This window comes from Carcharhinus amblyrhynchos, chromosome 1, assembly GCF_965287045.1.
Source record: "Carcharhinus amblyrhynchos chromosome 1, sCarAmb.v2.hapA, whole genome shotgun sequence".
In the NCBI taxonomy this organism is placed as follows: Eukaryota; Metazoa; Chordata; class Chondrichthyes; order Carcharhiniformes; family Carcharhinidae; genus Carcharhinus; species Carcharhinus amblyrhynchos.
In genome coordinates this window covers 139,387,032-139,406,624 of record NC_137324.1, presented here as the reverse complement: position 1 = coordinate 139,406,624, position 19,593 = coordinate 139,387,032, and the positions used below count along the sequence as shown (strand labels likewise).

Below are 19,593 nucleotides of genomic sequence, written 5' to 3'. Positions count from 1 at the left end.
TGTGAACGTGTACCCCTAAATCTCTCTGTTCTGTAAGTCTCCCCAATGCCCTACTATTAACTGAGTAAGTCCTGCCCTGGTTCAGTCTACCAAAATGCATCATCTCGCATTTGTCTAAATTAAACTCCGTCTGCCATTCGTCAGCCCACTGGCCCAATTGATCAAGATCCCGTTATAATTGGTGATAACTTTCTTCACTGTCCACTGTGCCACCAATTTTGGTGTCATCTGCAAACTTACTAACCATGCCCCCTACATTCTCATCCAAATCATTAATATAAATGACAAATAACAGTGGGCCTAGCACTGATCCCTGAGGCACACAGCTAGCCACAGGCCTCCAGTTTGAAAAACTACCTTCTACAACCACTCACTGGCTTCTGTCAAGCCAATTTTGTATCCATTTAGATACCTCACCCTGGATCCTGTGAGAATTAACTTTACGCAGTAACCTACCATGCGGTACCTTGTTAAAGGCCTTGCTAAAGGCCACGTAGACAACTGCATTGCCCTCATCTACCTCCTTGGTTACCCTTTCAAAAAACTCAATTAAATTTGTGAGACATGATTTTCCACTCACAAAGCTATGCTGACTGCCCCTAATCTGTCCTTGTATCTCTAAATAGCTAAGATCCTGTCTCTCAAAATACCTTCCAACAATTCACCCACCACAGATGTGAGGCTGTCTGGCCTGTAGTTCCCAGGCTTTTCCCTAGAGCCCTTTTTAAACAAAGGCATGACATTTGCCACTCTCCAGTCTTCAGACACCTCACCCATGACTATTGATGATTCAAATATCTCTGCTAGGGGACTGCAATTTCCTCCCTAGCCCCCCACAACATCCTGGGATATACTTCATCAGGTCCTGGGGATTTATCTACCTTGGTGCGCATTAAGACTTCAGCACCACCTCCTCTGTAACATGCACACTCCTCAAGACATCAATATTAATTTCCCTGACTTCCCTAACATCCATGCTCTTCTCAACAGTAAATACTGATGAGAAATATTCATTTAGGATCTCGCCCATCTCTTGTGGATCTGCACATAGATGACCTTGTTGATCCTTAAGAGGGCCTACCCTTTTCCTTGTTACTCTTTTGTCCTTTATGTACCTGTAGTAGCTCTTTGGATTCTCCTTTGCCTTATCTGCCAAAACAATTTTGTATCCCCTTTTTGCCCTCCTGATTTCTCACTCAGCTCTACTCCTACACCCCTCAAGAGATCAATATTTATTTCCCCAAGTTCCCTAACATCCATGCTCTTCTCAATAGTAAATACTGATGAGAAATATTCATTTAGGATCTCACCCATCTCTTGTGGATCTGCACATAGATTTCCTTGTTGATCCTTAAAAGGCCCATTTCTCTCTCTCTCGTTACTCTTTTGCCCTTTATGTATTTGTAAAAGCTCTTTGGACTCTCCTTTGCCTTATCTGCTAAAATAATTTTGTTTCCCTTTTTTGCCCACTTGATTTCTCTCTTAACTTTATTCCTACACCCCCTAAACTCTTCAAGAGATTCACTTGACCCCAGTTGTCTGTGCATGTCATGTGAATCTTTCTTCTTCTTGACCAGGGCCTCAATATCCTGAGTCATCAAGGGCTCCCAATTTCTGCCAGTCTTGCCCTTCAGTCTAAGAGGAATGTGTTTATCCTGAATCCTTCCCACAGACTTCCCAATTAACTTTTGAAAATTCCTACCTGATACCATCAAAATTGGCCTTACCCCAATTTGGAATATTAACTTTTGGGACAGTATCATTCTCCATAGCTATCTTAAAACTAATAGAATTATGATCACTGGTCCCAAAGTGATCCCTCACTAACACTTCTGTCACCTGCTCTTCCTTATTTCCCAGAGGAGGTCAAGCTTTGTCCCTCTCTAGTCACGCCATCCACATACTGGATGAGAAATTTCTCCTGAATACACTCAACAAATTTCTCTCCATCCAACCCACTAATACTATGGCTGTCCCAGTCAACGTTGGGAAAATTAAAATCTCCGACTATTACCACCCTGTTTTTCTTGGAGCTATCTGTAAACTCCTTAAATATTTGCTCCTCAGTTTCCCACTGACTATTTGGGGGCCTATAGTACAACCCTTCTTATTTCTCAGTAGTACCCATATTGACTCAGTGGCTGAACCCTCATATATCCCCTCTCAGTACTGCTGTGAAGCTTTCCCTACTCAAAAGTGCAACTCTCCTTCCTCTCTTTCCTATAGCATCTGTACCCTGGAACATTAAGCTGTCAGTCCTGTCCCTCCCTTAGCTATGTTTCAGTAATTGCTATAATATCCCAGTCCCATGTACCCATCAATGCCCTAAGTTCATCTGCCTTGCCCATCAGACCTGTTACATTGAAATAAAGTAAAAAGTCTGACAACACCAGGTTTTAGTCCAACCTATTTATTTGATAATATACTCACAAGCTTTCGAGGGGACTGCCTCTTCGTCAGGTGAATGGAGAGTTCTGGCCTCACACAGAGCATATAAAGCACAGACAGTTTAGAGATTACTAATCTCTAAACTGTCTGTGCTTTATATGCTCTGTCTGAGGCCAGAACTCTCCATTCACCTGACGAAGAGGCAGTCCCCTCGAAAGCTTGTGAGTATATTATCAAATAGGTTGGACTAAAATCTGGTGTTGTCAGACTTTTTACTGTGTTTACGCCAGTCCAACGCCGGCATACCCACATCATGACATTGAAATAAATGCAGTTTAATCTGGACTTCCCTTGTTCTCTGTGTTGTTTATGATTGGTACTAGAATGACTGACATTGCCTTTACGAATTAATGTGCTCTCTTTAACTTCTATGCTGTCCTCAAACTTCTGTCTCCCTACTGCTTTGGATCCCACCTCCCTGCCAAACTAGTTTAAACCCTCCTGAATGGCTCTAGCAAATCTCCCTGCCAGGATGTTAGTCCCCCTCCAGTTCAAATGTAACCCATCCTCCTTGAACAGATCAGCCCTTCCCCAGAAAAGATCCCAGTGACCCAAAAATCTAAATCCCTGCCCCCTGCACCAGTTCTCAAGCCAGGCATTCATCTGCCTAATTTTCCTATTCCTATTCTGACTAGCCTCTTTATGGTCCGGGGCAGGGGTGGAGGTCCTCTTTAGGTCTGAGGTGGGGGAGCCTCTTTAGAGTCTGGGGGCGGGGGCTGCCTTAGGGTCCTGGGGGGGGCCTCATTTGGATCCGGGGGGGGGGTGGTGGGTGATGTCATTTGTGTCAGAGGGATGGGGCAGCCTCAGTAGGGTCAAGGCATGGGGCAGCCTCGGTTGGGTCGTCGTCAATTGTGTCGAGGATGGGGCTTTATTTGGATGTGGGAGGAGAGAGAGTGCCTCGTTTGGGTCAGGGGAGGGAGGTGGCTTCATTTCGGTCAGAGGAGGTGGTTGGGCCTCACTTGGGTTGGGTTGGGGTGGGGGGGGGGAGGTGTGGGCCTCATTTGGGTTGGGGGCCTCGTTGGGATCATGGGGTTCTGGGCCTCATTTGAGTCGGGGGGAGGGGGGGACAGCTTTATTTGTGTCGGGAGGGTTCATTTGTGTCAGGGAATTAGGTCAAGGGGGCCTCATTTGGGCGGGGGGGTTGGTTTGGGGTGTGGGATGGGCCTCATTTGAGTTGCGGGAGGGTGCGTGGGAATCATTTGGTTTGGGTGGGGTGCGTCGGAATCATTTGATTTGGATGGGGTGCGTGGGCCTCGTTTGGTTTGGGTCAGCGGGTGCGTGGGCCTCGTTTGGGTCGGGTCAGCGGGCACGTGGGCCTCGTTTGGGTCAGGATGGATTGGGGCCCTCATTTGGGTTGGAGAGGGGTGTGGGCCCATTTGAGTTGGAGGAGGGGTGTTTGTGGGCCTCATTTGAGTCAGTAGATATTGTGGGCCTTATTTGGATCGCAGGAGCCTCATTTGGATTGGGGAGGGTGTAGGCTTCATGTCGATCGGCAGGGGCGTGTGGAGGCCTCATTTGGGTGGGGGGGTTATGGGGGCCTCCTATGGTTCGGGGATGGAGATTGTGGTCTTAATTTGCCTCAGGTGGGATTTGGTCCTCCTTTGGGTCGGGGGGAAGTGGGGTCCTCATTTGGATCGGGGGGTGGGGGAGGGCGCTGCGGGCATCATTTGGGTCGGGGGAGGTATGGGGCCCCATCTGTGTCAGGGGTGTGTGGGGGGGTCTCCTATGGTTTGGGGAGGTGGAGGGGGGGTGATTATGGGCTTCATTTGGTTCAGGTAGAATTGTGGTCCTCATTTGGGTCGGGGAGCTGTGGGCCTCAGTTGGGTTGATGGGGTTGGGGGGCTGGATGTGGGTTTGATTTGGGTCAGGCTGGGTGGAGGTGGGTGTGCCTTGTTCAGAGTGAGGGGGGCCTGGTTCCGGTTGGGGCTCATGTTGGGGGAGTCAGGTTGAGGGGGGCCAGGGATTTGGGTGGTTTGGGGATGTTTATGTTTTGGGGGGTGGGTTCGGGTCAGAAGCTACAAGGCAGGGCGGGTCTGATTAGGTTTGGGTGTCAGGTCAGGGATGGGGAACAGGTGAGAAGCAGGCTGGACAACTGGGTTCGGGTCAGCTGGGTGGTTTTGGGCAGGGTGGGCCCCAGCTCAGGAGTGGTGTTCAGGGCAGCACATGGGGTTGGTGTCGGTGGGGGGGAGAGGACAACATTTGGTTCAAGATGGAAGGCGGGAAAGGTCAGGTTGGGTCAGGGACTGGGTATTGGGCAGGATGGGGTTCGTGTCGAGTTCGTTCAAGTGAGGGAGGTGGGTTCAGGGTGGGAGGGCGTAGGTTTGAGACGGGTTTGCATTGGTGGGGTGCGAGATGAGTTCAGGTTGGGGAGTCAGGTTGAGGGGAGCCAAAGGTCGGAGAGGGAGCTAGTTTCAAGGGTGGTGTTGTGGCGGGTGGTGCCAGGGTTCAGGAAGTGGGGAGCCGGTTTTGGGAGGGAGGAGGGGGCCAGATGATCAGCGGGGGTGGTCGGCTTGGAGGTCCAATCAGGTTTGGGTTGTTGGGGGGAGAGGGAGTGGATTTGGGTCGATGGAGAGGTCAAGGGGAGGGCGAAAAGTCAGCGGGGAGAGCTGTGTTCGCGTCAGGGAATTGGACTGGTTTGGAGGTTGGACTAGGTTCAGGTCAGAGGGTAGGATGTTGAGTTGGTGCAATGAGTAAGAGGATTGGGGATTGGTGCAGGGTTGTTAGGGGGGTTGGGGATGGGTGCAGAGGGGTGGGGGGAGGGGTGTGGGCCTTGTTCCGTTTGGGAGGGCATCAGGTTAGCGGTGGAGGTTGGATTGGGAGGGGTCGCCGGGTGCGGTTCGGGAGGGGTTGCTAAATTCAGATGGTAGGTTCAGGTTGGGATGTGAGGGGTTTAGAATGGGTTTGTGTCAGAGGGCGGGGATGGGGGTTAATGTTGGGCTGTAGGGAGGTGGTGGTAGGGGGTGGGTGTGGCTGTGTTGTGTTGTGAGGATGTTCTGTCAGAGACTTGTTGCAGACTCAATGATCGAATGGACATCTCTTGCACCATAAGAATTCAATAGATTCTGTTCTATGGAAAGCTTTACCTCTGAAGTGTATGGTTACATTATGGAGTGCTCTTGTCTTTGGCTGACTAGCGAATCATAAAATTAAAGAATGCTGCAGCGCACAAGAAGGCCATACTGCTGTCTGAGCTGACTGTCGAGGAGCAATTTACCGAGAGCTACTATGCCACTTTTTCCCCGCAGCCTTTCATATTCTTCTTTTTCCAATAATCCATATCTCTTGCAATGTCTTGATTGAACCTCACTTCCAATACATCCATCCACCGCCTCAAATGTTTTTCCTCATGTCTCCACTTTTCTTAAATCTGTGCCCTCTTGTTCTCCATCCTTCCACAAATGGTAACAGTTTCTGTCTATTCTGTCCAGACCCCTTATGAAAACCTCTAACAAATCTCCTCTCAAACTGTTCCAAAGCAAACAATCTCAACTTCTCTATCTACGTAACTGAAGTTGCTTATTCCTAGGACCATTTGTGTGAATCTTTTTTCCACTTTAATGCCTTCACCAGCTTTTGTGGGTGCAGTCCCCAGACTGGATGCAGTACTCCTGTTGAACCATTATTTTAAGTACAGTAAGAAGTCTGACAACACCAGGTTTAAGTCCAACTGATCTTTTTGATAGTAAAATCACAAGCTTTCGAGGTTTCCCTCTTTGTCAGGTGGATGGAGTTCTCCATCCACCTGTCCAACGCTGGCATCTCCACATCAGAACCATTATTTTATACAAGTTTAACATAACTGTCTTATTTTTTTACTCAGTGCTCCCATTAATCAAGCCCAGAATGTCATGTTTTACTCACCGCTCTCTCAGCCAATCCTGCCACTATCAATGTTTGTGCGCATATATTCGCAGGTCTTTCTGATTCTGCACCCCCTTTAGAATTGGATCCTTTATTTTACATTGTCTTTTTGCATTCTTCCCATCAAAATTAATCACTTCACACATTGCATTAGTTTCAATCTGCCACTTCTTCCAGTCAGCCTGAAAAATATCTTGTTAGCACGGTTCTCTGTTTGTTATTACTCAACTGATTTTGTACACAGTTGGTTTGAACCCTATGGGCTAAATATCTGCCACCTGGGCAATAACGACTGTGACTCTGACATAAATCATGAAAGATTGACATTTGATTTATAAACCTGATTCTGATTTATTTAATCTCTTCACAGAATCAATATCACTGCAACTGAAAATACTTCACAGAAAACTTTTAAAGATATTCCCCATTACTCAAGTTTGACCATGGCACAAGAGAGGTTGGGGGGGTGGGGTCCTGTGATACACTGTTTTCTCGGAGGCCAATAAACTTGCTCCAAAAGGCATAAGTTGCAGAATTCTGGCCTTGGGTGCCAGGAAGGGAGAAGAGAGGGTCAGTTATCGTTGGGGCGAAATACTAAGGTGATGCCTGGAACCAGAGGGCTTTAGATCGGAGTGGGTGGAGATGCTAACAATTGAAGTTCCAGGTGTTTCTGAGTGACAAGAAGTTGTTTATAAAGCCCAGAACATACTAATATACTCTTGTGTCACATTCAACAGCCGGTTTGGAGCCCAGACTCACCAGCACCTTATGGAATTTAATGTTGGCAAGTGCGAGGTGGTCCACTTTGGTAGGAATAATGGTAGGAAGGATTATTACTTACGTGGAGAAAAACTGCAGCGGGCGACGGTGCAGAGGGACCTCGGGGTCCTTGTGCGTGAGTCGCAAAAACCCAGCTTGCAGGTGCAGCAGGTGGTCAGGAAGGCTAATGGGATGCTGGCCTTCATAGCGAGGGGGATTGAACATAAAAGTAGGGAGGTCTTGCTGCGGCTGTATAGGGCATTGGTGAGGCCGCAGCTGGAGTAGTGTGTGCAGTTTTGGGCGCTGTACTTACGCAAGGATATTTTGGCCTTGGAGGGAGTGCAGAGGAGGTTTACTAGGCTGATGCCGGAGTTGAGGGGGTTGAGCTATGAGGAGAGGCTGAATGAACTAGGCTTGTACTCGTTAGAGTTTAGAAGAATGAGGGGAGATCGCATTGAGACGTATAAGATGATGAATGGGATGGATAGGATAGAGGTGGAGAGACTCTTCCCGCTCAGAAAGGATAATAGGACTAGGGGGCACAGCCTCAAGATAAAGGGGGGGCGGTTTAGAACGGAGTTGAGGAGGAACTTCTTCACTCAAAGGGTGGTGAATCTCTGGAATTCTCTGCCCGTTGAAGTGGTGGAGGCTACCTCGCTAAATATTTTTAAGACGCGGGTTGATGGGTTTTTGATAAGAGAGGGGATTAAGGGTTATGGGGAGAGGGCGGGAATGTGAAACTGAGCCACGACAGATCAGCCATGATCTTATTGAATGGCGGGGCAGGCTCGAAGGGCTAGATGGCCTACTCCTGCTCCTATTTCTTATGTTCTTATGTATAAGGCTGCAACATTACCTCGCTGTTTTTAAACTCTATCCTTTTAGCAATGAAGGACAAAATTCCTTCTTAATTACTTGCTGTACCTGCAAACCAATTTTTTTGTGATTCATGCGCAAAGAGCGAGGTCCCTCTGCACAGCAGCATGCTGCAATTTTTACTATTTAAATAATAGTCCATTTTGCTGTTATTCCTACCAAAATGGCCTCGCATTTACCAACATTGTACTCCATCTGCCAGATGCTTGCCAACTCACTTAGACCATCTGTATCCCTTTGTAGACTTTCAGTATCCTCTGCATGTCTTGCTCTGCCACTCATCTTAGTGTCATCTGTGAATTTTGACATATCTCACTTTGTCCCCAACTCCAAATCATCTATATAAATTGTAAACAATTGCAGTCCCAACACTGATCCCTGAGATATGCCACTAGTCGCTGATCGCGCACCAGAAAAACACCCATTTATTCCCACTCTTTTGGTTAGTTAACAAATCCTCTATCTGATACTGCTAATCCACTACCCGTAATACTGTGCACCTTTATCTTATGCAACAGCCTTTAATAGAACATAGAACACTACAGCACAAACAGGCCCTTCGGCCCACGAGTTGCGCCGATCACATCAACACCTACCAATCTACAGACCTATCTATAACCCTCAATCTCATTAAACCCCATAGCCTTTGTTGCAGCACCTTGTCAAATATACCTTCTGGAAAGCCAGATATACCACATACACAGGTTCCCCATTGTCCACTGTGCACATAACGTTCTCAAAGAATTCCATCAAGTTAATCAAACATGACCTGCCCTTCATGAACCCATGTTGTGTCTTCCCAGTGGGATAATTGATATCCAGATGTCTCGCTATTTCTTCCTTGATAGATTAAAGCATTTTCCCGACTATAGAATTTAAGCTAACTGGCCTATAGTTACCCACCTTTTGCCTACCTTTTTTAAACAATGGTGTCACATTTGCTGTTTTTCAATCTGCGGGAACCACCCCAGAGTCCAGTGAATTTCCCCCGCCATTGCTTTTAGTATCCTGGGATGCATTCCATCAGAGCTGGGAGACTTGTCTACCTTTAGCCCTGTTGGCTTGCCCAAAACTACCTCTTTAGTGATAATAGATTCTAGGTCTTCACCTGCCATAACCACCTTGTCATCAATTTTTGTCATGTTGTTTGTGTCTTCCGCTGTGAAGACTGACACAAAATACCTGTTCAATGCCTCAGCCATTTTCTCACTTCCAGTTGTTACATCCCCCTTCTTACCCTCCAAAAGACCAATGTTTACTTTAGCTACTCTTTTTCATTTTATGTATTTGTAGAAATGTTTGCTATTTGTTTTTATACATTGAGCTGGTTTACTCTCATAATCTATCTTACTTTTCTTTATAGCTTTTTTTCATGGCTTCTTGTTGACTTTTAAATATTTCCCAGTCCTCTAGTTTCCCACTAATCTTTGCCACTTTGTATGCATTGTCTTTTAATTTGATATCCTCCTTCATTTCCTTCGATATCATGACTGATTATCTCTTTTTCTACAGCCCTTCCCTAACACTGGTATATACTTTTGCTGAGCACTGTGAAAAATTCCATGTGGTAGATCTGTTGCTGATGAAAAAGAGCTGCATGTACTTTCAGTAGTCAATTATTGCATTAGCTAAAAGGTCATTTAATTGTAATTTATTTAGTGCTTTATTAAACTATTTAGTGACAGGACCAATAACCTGTTTGTATTTGGTCCTTGGCTAATCTTGGCGTTTTGTTGCCTCCAATGAAACAATGAGGAAAAAATCTTTTTTTGGAAAGGAACATAATTTGTTACAGAATGCAAAATAAAACTATACTATAGTGTACACAAACTAATCCCTGCCAACCTTTTTGGAAAAATAATTAAATTATGTCAAGTAAACTGATGGAATAAATAAAAGGGGCAGGGGGCATAGGGACTGCCTGAAACAAAAAAACAAAGTGGAAAGGAAACTTAAAAAATTAAACCAAGATGTGATTAAATAGATCGATAATACACCCCAGACCTTGCGGAGCCTCAGAGCACCTGTGGAGACTGCAATATAGTCATGGTAGAGGGGCAGACAGGTCGGATGACAGGTAGAATGAATTTTTTTCAGCCAATTGTGTTTTACATTGGGTGGTATTTGTTCTTACATTATTCATCATGGTGAATAGTACTAGCCAGCATGCATAGTATTATTAATACATTGTCTACACTGCTTCAATAAGAACTCGATTTTCACTGATGTATTGTTAGGCAATAGTACAAAATCAATTTTTTTTCCTTAAGGTCTAATCTGGTTATAAGCTACTTAGTAGACTTTTCATCTCATAAATCATGTTTAATTTTGAGTTCTCAAAGTTCCTGAGTGAGATTAAATATCAGTACCTTTTTAAAATTCCTTTTCATTTTTAATAGCCGAAAGCACCAAAGACTAAGAAAGGTCCGGAGCACAAGGTTATCCATCCATATAGCAGAAAGGCTTCCCAAATGGTGCGGGCGACACATAAGCAAGAAAAAAAGGATAAGTATGTGATTGTGTGCTATTGAAGTCACAAATACATTACTGAGTGAAATGCCAGTGAGCATTTTTTTCATTCAAAACACTTGGTTTTTCCCATTATGTGGGACTGTTCGACAGTCAGGCTTGTTTTCCTGGTGAGAATTGAGTGCCAATTTGGATTTACCAAAGCTGTTGTTGAGTTAGGAATGTTTTTTTGTATGAAATATTAAACCAATTACTGATGGAAATACCTTGTGTTTAGTTGCATCAGATGAATATTACATCAGGTAGAAGATCAATTCTTTTGAAAAACTCAGTGATGGGACCAATAATTTATTTGCATTCAGTCTTGCCTAACCTTAGTTTATTTATAAGGAATAGAAATAGCACAATGAGAGAAATGATCTATTTTTGTGACTAAGTCTTCATGAAGTTAGTAATATTCTCATCATTTGTCAGAAGATTGTAGTTTCTAGCTCTACCGTGGATGTTCAGTGAATAATGTAAGGTTAAATTCAGGGTACTACAGAGGAAGCACTGGATTTTCAGAGATGCCATCTTTTTCTCTGCTGTCCAGGTAGAAGTAAAATATCAGATCATTATTAATTTGCTATTATTGGGTTGTGCAGTATTCAGATTTTTTGCCACGTTATCTTGTGTAACGGGCATCACTTTGTTTTATTCTTTCATGGGATGTGAGCATTGCTGTCAAGGCCAGAATTTGCTGCCCATTCTTAAGATATTTTACTTAGCTTCTGCAGTCCATCAGCATAAAGGTACATCCACAGTGTTGTGAGGAAGGGAGTTCCAAGTTTTTGGCCTGGTAACAGTGATGAAACAATGGTATAATTCCAAGTTAAGCTTGGCGGGCACTTGTAGGTGGCTGGTTTCTGCTATCCTTGTCCTTCTACATTGTAGAGGTCACGGGTTTGGAAGGTGTTGTCAGAGGAGGCTTGGCAAGTTGCTGCAGTGCATTTTGTATACGTTGCAAACTGTACATCATAAATTTCTAAAAAACATTTTCTAACATATCAGACCAAGATAAGAGCCCATGGTATTGTAGTAGTATGTTAGCATGGATAGGGGATTGTGTAACTAATATTAAAAAAAATTGGTTAAGAGGGGCATTTTCAGCCAACCTTTGAAGCCTCACAGGGATCGGTGCTGGATCCACAATTATTTAGAATACAAATGACTTGGACAAGTGAAGTGAATATACTATTGCCAAGTTGCAGATGACACAAAATAGGTGGAAAGGCAAGGGCCAATTTTTATACATTAGTTTTAAAAACTGCTATATTCTTGTATAATGCACAACTGCTAGTCACTCATTTTTTGCCTGCAGTCAGAATCCCTTGTAGCATCTTGCTTAAACACCAGACTCTGTAATGCTGTGTCATTGAGGCAGTGTGCCCAGCTGTGTATCTGCAATTTCCTCTGCATCGTGAAATCCCGATTTCAATTATGTGATTTTGTATGTTGTTGATTTTATTTCTGAGGGAAATGAGGGATGGTAGAAATGGAATCCAAGTGAAACTATCATTCCACTAGAACTTTTTCTGTTCATGCTGGGATATACTACTTCCTGACAGCATCCCTGAATATAAATTCTCATCTGCTCCTTTTTCTGAGCATGGTGTGAATGGAGGGCTAGATGGAAGTGGAACAGCTGCAGGCCAAAGTATATATACTGCCACTGTGCACAACACTGTCATAGAATCATAACATAAGCATTGGTTAATTGGCATAACTTACTTTCCTCTTTCCAATCTGGATGATAGTAGTCTTGCTGTGATACAGTTCTGTGAGCACCTGCTGATCTCTTACACCTCACCAACCTATTCTACAAGGCACAATCTGGACACATAGCTTTACCAGATTATTGGACACTGTAGTTCAGCCCGATGTTACCACCCACTGTTCACTGATGGAGGTTTTAGATAATAATATGGGTTGAATGAGAACTCTGGATGATTTTTTTTTTCCCCCTCCCAGTTCCACATGCTGTTGTTGGAGACCATTTCATGTGTGAAATTATCCAAATTAACATAGAATGAGATGAAACCGAGGATCATTCCAATCTTTTCAACTCAGTTCCACAGTAGACAATGTTCCTATTAATTGTGTATTATCAGGGCAGCTGCAATTCTTTCTGAATAGCCAAGAAGCAAATAGTGTAAGGGAACTTTTTTCAAATAGTTGAGGTGTTTTAGTTTAAATGGCAAAATCTTGGATTATTGAAAGTACAGCATGCTTAACTAATTGTAAATGTTGCTTGATATAGTTGGTAGCTAAGGTTTTTTATTGTTTGATAAAATTAGTGTTCACAAGTTTGATCAATTTAGTAAGAACATAAGAAATAGGAGCAGGAGTAGGCCATCTAGCCCTTTGAGCCTGCTCCGCCATTCAATAAGATCATGGCTGATCTGAAGTGGATCAGTTCCACTTTCCCGCTTTCTCCCCATAACCCTTAATTCCCTTGTCTGTCAAAAACCTATCTACCCGTGACTTAAATATATTTAGCGAGGTAGCCTCCACCACTTCAACGGGCAGAGAATTCCAGAGATTCACCACCCTTTGAGTGAAGAAGTTCCTCCTCAACTCTGATCTAAACTGCCCCCCCACTTATCTTGAGACTGTGCCCTCTAGTCCTGCTATCCTTTCTAAGCGGGAAAAATCTCCCTACCTCTACCCTATCCATCCCTTTCACTATCTTATACGTCTCTATAAGATCCCCCCTCATCCTTCTAAACTCCAACGAGTACAGACCCAGTCTATTTAGTCTATCTTCATAGTCCAACCCCCTCATCTCCGGTATCAGCCTACTGAACCTCCTCTGCATCCCCTCCAAGGCCAATATATCCTTGCACAAGTGCGGCGACCAAAACTGCGCACACTACTCCAGCTGCGGCCTCACCAGTACCCTGTACAGTTGCAGCAAGACCTCCCTGCTTTTATATTCTGTCCCCCTCGCTATAAAGGCTAGCATTCTAATCGCCTTCTCAATCACTTGCTGCACCTGCAGACTGGGTTTTTGCAACTCATAAGAACATAAAGAACCCCCAGGTCCCTCTGCACCGTAGCATGCTGCAGCTGTTCGCCCTTTAAATAGTAATCCCTCCTACTATTACTTCTGCCGAAGTGGATAACCTCACTCTTGTTAACATTATACTCCATCTGCCAGGTCCTCGCCCACTCGCTCAGCCTATCCAGATCCTGCTGCAGACTTTCCACACCCTCCACGCAATTTGCTTTACCACTCATCTTTGTGTCATCAGCAAATTTCGTCACCCTACACTCAGCCCCCTCCTCCAGATCATCTATATAAATGGTAAATAGCTGAGGCCCCAGCACTGATCCCTGCGGCACTCCACTAGTCACCAACCGCCAATCAGAATAGCACCCATTGATACCAACTCTCTGCTTCCTATTGGACAGCCATTCCTCTATCCATGCTAACACCTTACCCCCAACTCCGTGCACCCTAACCTTCTGTAGCAACCTTTTATGAGGCACCTTATCAAACGCCTTTTGAAAATCTAAAAACACCACATCCTCCGGTTCCTTTGACTGTATTCCTATGATGATCTCCAAGCTTTTCACATTGTGCATGTGAATTGGGGGATAGTGCGTCCCAGATGCAGCACTAGCATATTTACTATGCCCATGGACGCCAGCTAACTTGGCCTCAGGGGATTTGACAAAAGAATTGTAATACTACAGTTACATTGCTACAAAATGACTTTGGAAACAACATAATTTTTTAATGTAACATGTAACTTCTTGTTTTTGCTCATCTCACCAGGATAAAGCGTGAAAAGGCTATCCGTCTAAACACATTTGGTGAGTTATAAAATTGTAGAGTCTACTTGGGGTCAAAAGTCAGAGAGAATTGTAATATCTGAAGTTGACAAACCTTTGGGACTTCATCTTCATTGTTGCAGTAAATGCTTTGTGGCTAGAGATCTGTCTGCTCATCTTGGCAGAAACCAGATTTTTGCAGCGCAATACTTACCAGAACTGTGCATTTTTATTTGTAGTGTTAATGCTTAGCTACCCCACATATTTAGTGCAAAATTTTTCAAGTTCTGTTCTCTAAATTCTGAAGCATGCCATTGTGCCGTGCAGTGCTGAATTCAACAACCAATTATTCTCAATAAGCACATTAACTTACGCAAATGTCCATATGTTTTTCAGAATTAATTGTACCATTTTTCAAAGATACAGTGCTAAATTAAATCTTTCAGAAAGAAGTTGGGTGATTACCCAGTTAGGAGTATGATTGTGGCAGTAGAGCTATAATTAAGCAGACATAATTAAATAGCTTATGAAGAATTGAGATGCATGTTATTGAGGTCATAGAGTTATTATCCAGAGGAAGTTCACATCTTTTGGCAAGGTTCCTCCAATAACAGAAATTAGAATTAATTCTTGGAACTGTGTATTTTGTGAATGACTAAGAAAATGTTGACACTGTTGAGACTGCCCAAAGAAAAGCCTTTTTCCTCGGATGGAGAAAGCTAGCACGAGGGGGCATAGCTTTAAATTAAGGGGTGGTAGTTATAGGACGGATGTCAGGGGTAGGTTCTTTACCCAGAGGGTGGTGAGGGATTGGAATGCCCTGCCTGCTGCAGTTGTAAATGTGCCTAGTTTGGGGGCGTTTAAGAGATCCGTGGATAGGTTTATGGATGGTAAGGGTTTGGTTTAGGTTAGAGGGTCATTGTTTTTTAACTGGTCGGCGCAACATCGTGGGCCGAAGGGCCTGTTCTACGCTGTAATGTTCTATGTTCAGTGTTCTATATGATCCTCTTTTCCTCAGCTCCCACCCTTGTAATTTTTTAATATGCCAAGAAGCAGCCATAGTGACCATGCCAATTAATGTTTTTTTTAACAAGTCACACACAAATTTTCCTTTTGAATTCTTCTTTGCCTTCTTAGTCAGTGCCCTGGAATTATCATAGATGTCTCATTATTTTTCTTTATTCATTCATGAGATGTGGGTGTCATAGGCTGAGCCAGCATTTATTGCCCATGCTTGAGGCAGTTGCTTTAGGTCTGGAAATACAAGTAAGTTAAACCGGGTAAGGATAATAGATCACCTTCCCTAAAGGACATTAGTGAACCATTGTTTTTTTATGATAATCAACAATGGTTTCATGATCATCATTGGACATTTAATTCCATATCTTTATGGAATTCGATTTCACCATCTGCCATGGTGAGATTTGAGCCAGGTTACCAGAGCATTACACTGGTCTTCTGGATTACTTGTCCAGTGATAATACCAGTATGCCACTGTCTCCCTTGTGGATAAGTTCTTGCACCACTTGAGAGCTGCCAATACTGCCTCACTTTCAAAATCTACAGTACTTAATTTTTTACCATTGTTAACAATTAATGCTTGTTCCTGCTGAAACATTCCTACGTGATGGGGTGGGTTGGGGAATGGTGGCGTGAAATGCTAGTACATTGTTCAATATACATTGCCTTTTTTTTGTCAATTTGATGGAGATGGGGAATTATATTCAAATGAGTGCACGTAAGTTTTGACATCATTTTGCAAGTTAATTTGCTTCTATAATTGGAAAAATATTTTTTGGTACAGGTGAAAAACTGCTGTGGTTTCAAAACCATCTAGAGTCCAACAAGACTGAGTACAATAAGCAGGAAGCTTGTCAGTTAATAGAAAGGTAAGAGGGAATTTTGGAAATGTTTCATAATATTTCCTTTGCTGGAAAAGTGACTTGGACTGGTTGATGCAGGGCACGAGTACATTGTTCCAATAGCTTTAATTTGCTAATAAAAAAACCTATAAATAGAAAACCATGCAAGCAGTGATTGAAAAATCTTATACGACTACCATTTGTCTTCATGATGACTTGCATTTTAAACTTGCATCTTAGATTAATGGACTGCTTACATGAAACAGTCAAGGAAAATACTCAGTGCCAAAAGGCATAGACCAGAACTTTCATGGAATAGCAGTCGCACCACAGGGATACCATTCTGCGCTTTTTTTTATTTACCCAGGTTGTATGCTGCACACTTGTCGTGTGATCATCCGGCACAGGTTTGGTGAGAAATGTGCACTGTAGCAGCCTTACAATGAAGGCTATATGTCGTGGATTCAGTAAATTGCTGAATGCATTGGAGCAAATGAAGCTACACCCTCATTACACAGCAGTAGCTAGGGGTGGGGAGGTGGGAATGTAGTCAGGAGTGGGTGGGTAGTTGCAGTGGCCGGAGGGTGGGAAATCATGCACAATGTTTTAATGAAGGAATTTTCGACTCTAGAATGAGTACTAAATTCCACAATTTTTGTCATTAATCTGTTTGTACTTGGGCGTCACTGGCTGGCAACATTTATTGCCCATGCCTAGTTGCTCTTGAGAAGGTGGTGGTGAGCCACCATCTTGAATCGCTGCAGTCCGCGTGCTGTGAGTCAACTCACAATGCCGCGAGGGAGGGAATTACAGGATTTTGACCCAGTGACTACAGAGGAACTGCGATACATTTCCAAGTGAGGATGGTGAATGTCTTGAAGAGGAACTTGGAAGTGGTAGTGTAGCCATGTATCTGCATCCCATTGATTTGGAAGGTGCTGCCTAAGGATGTTTGGTGAATTGCTGCAGTGCATCTTGTCAATAATACACCCTACTGCTACTTAGTATCAGTGGTGGAGGGTGGTGCCAATCAAAGGGTTTGCTTTGTTCTGGATGGTGTCAAACTTCTTGAGTGTTGTTGGAGCTGCACCCATCCAGACAAATGGGGAATATTCCATCACACACCTGACTTGTGCCTTTTAGGTGATGGACAGACTTTGGGGGGGTCAGGAGGCGAGTTACTTCCGCAGTATTCTTGCCTCTGAACTGCTTTTGCAGCTACTGTGTTTATGTGGCGAGTCCAGTCAAGTTTGTAGTCAATGGTAACCCCAAGGATGTTGACAGTAGGGGATTCAATGATGGTACACAATTGAATGTCAACGAGTGGTGGTTAATGTCTCTCTTATTGGTGCTATCATTGCCTGACATTAATGTGGCTTGAATGAAACTTATCACTTTTATGCCCAAGCCTGGTTATTGTTCAGATCTTATTGTATTTGAACACGGACTGCTTCAGTATCTGAGGAGTTGCAAATGGTGCTGAATATTGTGCAATCATCAGCAAACATCCCCACTTTGACCTAAGGTTATTGATGATGCAGCTAAAAATGGTTGGGCCTAGGACACTAATCTGAGGGACTCCTGCAGAGATCACTGACCCTCTACAACTACAACCATCTTCATACGTACCAGGTATAGCTCCAAGTAACGGAGCGTTTAACCCCTGCTACCCATTGGTTCCAAGGTTGCTAGGGCTCCTTGATACCACATTTGGTCCAAAGCGGCCTTGATGTCAAGGACTGTCACTTTTGCCTCACCTGTGGAATTTAGCTCTTTTGTCAATGTTTGAATCAAAACTGTAATGAGTTCAGGAGCTGAGTGACCCTGGCGAAACCCAAACTGGGTGACACGTTGCTGAGCAAATGCTCCTTGATAGCACTGATTTGGTTTGATTTATTATTCTCACGTATTTGTAAACCGCGAAAAGTGTTGTTTCTTGTGCGCTACAGAGACAGAGTATCGTTCAAAGAGAAGGAAACGAGAGAGTACAGAATGTAGTGTTACAGTCATAGCTAGGGTATAGAGAAAGATCAACTTAATGCAAGGTAGGTCCATTCAAAAATCTGATGGCAGCACGGAAGAAGCTGTTCTCAAGTTGGTTGACCTCAGAGTTTTGTCTCTTTTTCCTGATGGAAGAAGGTGGAAGAGAGAGTGTCCAGGTTCCTTAATTACGTTGGCTGCTTTGTCGAGGTAGCGGGACGTGTAAACAGAGTCATTGGATGTGAGCCTGGTTTGTGTGATGGTTTGGACTACATTCATGACCTTTTGTAGTTTCTTGTGATCTTGGGCAGAGCAGCAGCCAAACCAAGCTGTGATGCAACTAGAAAGAATGCTTTCTATGGTGCATCTGTAAAAGTTGATGAGAGTCGAAGTTGACATACCATATTTCCTTAGTCTTCTGAGAAAGTAGAGGCGTTGATTGGCTTTCTTAACTATAGTGTCGGCATGGGTATGGGGGGACCAGGACAGGTGGTTGGTGATCTCGATCCCTAAAAACTTGAAGCTTTCGACTATTTCTACTTTGTCCCTGTTGATGTAGACAGGGGCATGTTCTCCACTACACTTCCTCAATGTCAATCTTCTTCGTTTTGTTGACATTGAGGGAGAGGTGTTGATGACCCCTTCCGTCACTTTACTGATGATCAGGAGTAGACTGATGGGGCAGTAGTTGGCTGGGTTGGATTTGTCCTGCTTTTTGTGTACAGGACCTACCTGGTCAATTTCTACATTGTCAGGCAGATGCCAATTTGTAACTGTACTGGAAGAGTTTAGCTAGTGGAGCAGCAAGTTCTGGCGGCACGGTGACTGGTTAGCAGTGCTGCCTCACAGCACCAGAGGCCCACATTCAATGACTGGCTTGGAACACAGTGAGGAGTTGCACGTTCTTCCCAGGTCTGCATGGATTTCTTTCAGGTTCTCTGATTTCCTCCCACAGCCTGAAGACGTGCTGATTAGGTGCATCAACCTTGCTAAATTTTCCCTCAGTGTACTTGAACAGCCACCAGAGTGTGGTGACTAGGCGATTTTCACAGTAATTTCATTGCAGAGTAAAGCTACTTCTGACTAATAAATAAACTTTAAAGTCTATTACCGGAATGTTATATATTTGTAAGGATCGTTTTTGTTTTTGCAATCTATGTATAAGCACAAAACTTCTTACCCATGCTCCACCATACTAACCGATGACCGACTTGGTCCCTCATACTTAACCTATGACATGACTGTTCACCCTTTCTACACTCTGTACAGAACCAGTGGACCTCAGTAATAATATCAAGTGTGGAAAAAGATTTAAAAATGTAATTTATTCATAACTTGCTTAAAATATTATTTTTAACTATAGCTCTACAAAAGTGTCAAACAACTAGACTTCTATTGGATTGTTGATGGGTGGGCATTTTAGAGGGGAAAGATCTCAGGAGGGTAATTGGGAGGGGGCATTCATGAATGGTTGGATGGGGTGAATTGTGAGGGTGGTCAGAATAGGGCAAGGTTGGAAATT

General features: G+C 43.8%; 1 protein-coding gene across 1 annotated transcript in view; it reads left to right on the top strand.

Moving 5' to 3' along the window:
• Positions 1-19,593, top strand: part of tma16 (translation machinery associated 16 homolog) — a 43,658-nt gene that overhangs the window by 2,536 nt on the left and 21,529 nt on the right. The window contains exons 2-4 of the mRNA XM_080199656.1: positions 10,344-10,453; positions 14,234-14,271; positions 16,034-16,118. Of these exons, the coding sequence (XP_080055782.1) occupies positions 10,344-10,453; positions 14,234-14,271; positions 16,034-16,118 (233 nt within the window). The remainder of the gene's footprint in view (positions 1-10,343; positions 10,454-14,233; positions 14,272-16,033; positions 16,119-19,593) is intronic.